The sequence below is a fragment of the Laccaria bicolor genome, genomic scaffold (assembly GCF_000143565.1).
Source record: "Laccaria bicolor S238N-H82 LACBIscaffold_20 genomic scaffold, whole genome shotgun sequence".
NCBI classification, from domain to species: domain Eukaryota; kingdom Fungi; phylum Basidiomycota; class Agaricomycetes; order Agaricales; family Hydnangiaceae; genus Laccaria; species Laccaria bicolor.
In genome coordinates, this window is record NW_001889891.1 from 311,418 (window position 1) to 314,097 (window position 2,680).

At 42.0% G+C, this 2,680-nt stretch overlaps 1 protein-coding gene across 1 annotated transcript in view; it reads left to right on the top strand.

Annotated features, from left to right (window-relative positions):
- The window catches only part of LACBIDRAFT_329163 (uncharacterized protein), a gene marked incomplete at both ends in the record, with an annotated part of 1,637 nt that extends 803 nt beyond the window's left edge, over positions 1 to 834 (top strand). The window contains 9 exon segments of the mRNA XM_001883226.1: positions 100 to 155; positions 221 to 244; positions 315 to 338; positions 403 to 426; positions 497 to 520; positions 560 to 583; positions 624 to 678; positions 779 to 782; positions 802 to 834. Of these exon segments, the coding sequence (XP_001883261.1) occupies positions 100 to 155; positions 221 to 244; positions 315 to 338; positions 403 to 426; positions 497 to 520; positions 560 to 583; positions 624 to 678; positions 779 to 782; positions 802 to 834 (268 nt within the window).
- Between the last annotated feature and the right edge of the window lie 1,846 nt (positions 835 to 2,680).

Below are 2,680 nucleotides of genomic sequence, written 5' to 3' on the forward strand. Positions count from 1 at the left end.
ATAGTGTCTGCTTTTTGAGACTACAAAAGTTAGTAGTGTCTGCTTTTTCAGACTACAATGGTTTGTAGTGTCCGACTTTTTCATTACAAAAGTTAATAGTGTCTGCTTTTTGAGACTACAAAAGTTAGTAGTGTCTGCTTTTTCAGACTACAATGGTTTGTAGTGTCCGCTTTTTTCATTACAAAAGTTAATAGTGTCCGCTTTTTACAAAAGTTAGTAGTGTCTGCATTTTCGGACTACAATGGTTTGTAGTGTCCGCTTTTTCATTACAAAAGTTAATAGTGTCTGCTTTTTGAGACTACAAAAGTTAGTAGTGTCTGCTTTTTCAGACTACAATGGTTTGTAGTGTCCGCTTTTTCATTACAAAAGTTAATAGTGTCCACTTTTTACAAAAGTTAGTAGTGTCTGCATTTTCGGACTACAATGGTTTGTAGTGTCCACTTTTTCATTACAAAAGTTAATAGTGTCTGCTTTTTGAGACTACAAAAGTTAGTAGTGTCTGCTTTTTCAGACTACAATGGTTTGTAGTGTCCGCTTTTTTCATTACAAAAGTTAATAGTGTCCGCTTTTTCAGACTACAAAAGTTAGTAGTGTCTGCTTTTTCAGACTACAATGGTTTGTAGTGTCCGCTTTTTTCATTACAAAAGTTAATAATGTTCGCTTTTTGAGACTACAAAAGTTAGTAGTGTCTGCTTTTTCAGACTACAATGGTTTGTAGTGTCCGCTTTTTTCATTTCAAAAGTTAATAGTGTCCACTTTTCTGACATATAGTATGTAGTGTGGTTAACTATGTATATATAGGTCATTGGGGATATGATTGAAGGATTGGGATGAGTTGACATTCTGCCACTTATGAATAGTTGCTTTTGATGTCAGGTCCATGGCTGTTTTTCATACTTGCAATCTGTCATGTCTTTTCACATGAGAAGTCACTATCCTATCTAATCAAAGGGTGTGCTTCATATGAATCCTGGATAGACATTGAAAATCAGACAGGACCAACCACCTATTTAATTCACTTTTGGTACCTTTAAATCAATCTACTCAAGGCTGACCCCAGTGGTGAAGGCTTGGACAATGACAACTGGTCTTGGTATTGAAAGACATGACAAGTTGCATTGGTAGGACAGAGAATTTATCCCTCCAAAAAAATCATGTGAAGATTGACTGTGGTCAGACATAGGACAGCAGATACTGATCTGAGTGGAAGGTTGACCAACATCAAAGATAGGATAGGGGCTTCCCATGTGAAAAGTCAAGACAGATTGCAAGTATGGAAAACAGCCATGGATTTGACATCAAAAGCAACTATTCATAAGTGGCAGAATGTCAACTCATCCCAATCCTCCAATCATATCCCCAATGACCTATATATACATACACTAACCCTGAGAAAAGAATGTCCGATCACTTTTTAAATGAGAAATGGGTTTTATCTTCAAACTCTTTAATCCTTTGAACAATATTTCATAGGCAGAGTGGACTTTTATGTTTACTCTGCACATCCTGCAAAAAAGATTGAACTAAGCAGCTGTCGTTGTGACACACATGGTGGGTGTAGGCCAGTCGATGCCGTGACCGTGGGATATAAACGCGTCGCATCAAGCAACTTGCTGTCGATCTTGACTTCAACCAAAAACCGCACTCCCAAACCACATTGTGTATGGTCATATACCTCCTATGGCTCCAATTACAACCCCCACCAAACGTGCAAAGATTTGTACAATGTGGGCGGCGGGATACACCCACAACGAAATTCGCGACGCTTTGACTGGTCGCCACGATCTTTCTGACCGCCAAATCCTCTGGATCGTCAAGAGATACGCAGAAAAGGAGAATTACTACGATGTTGGACACTCAACTGGTCGTCCTCGGAAGCTCACGCCCTGTGATTTACGTGTAGCCTGCCGACACCTGTCAAATCAGACTGCCCACGATGCTTCCGAGCTGCAGCGCGAGTACTTCCCGGATGTTTGTGTGGATACAATGAAGCATGCACTTAGAGGAGAAGGTCTTGAACCTCATATTCGACGCACAGTTCCATTCATCTCTCACAAGAACCTACACGTCCGAAAGAACTGGGCCGAGGAACGACTGGAATGGACCATGGCTAATTGGATGACTGTAAACTTCTCAGACGAGTCCATATTCCACTTGTTTGGGTCAGATGGTATAGAGTGGTGCTGGAGGAGACCAGGAGAGCGCTTGGATCCACGGTTCACGAAGAAGAAGGTCAAGCACGGTGGTGGGAAGGTTACGGTGTGGGGAATGATCACGGCACAAGGTGTTGGGCAGATCGTACGGATTGAAGGGAACCTCAACAAAGAGTTATATCGTGAAATCCTTGAGGACGATGTCCTAGGTACCTACCGTGAGCTTTCTATGGAGCCACGTCAATTCTACTTCCAGCAAGACAACGATCCAAAGCATACAGCGAAGATCGTACAGGCTTGGTTTCAAAAAAACAACATAGATCTCCTTCCATGGCCACCAAACAGTCCCAACATCAGTATCATCGAGAACCTTTGGGACCACCTCGAACGTCGAATACGAGCACGTAAGCCACTGCCGCGGTCGGAAGAAGATTTGTGGGTGGCTCTTCAGGAGGAGTGGTTCCGGATTGATGTCAGCTTTATCACAAAGTTATACCAATCTTTACCCCAACGAGTTCTTGCAGTTT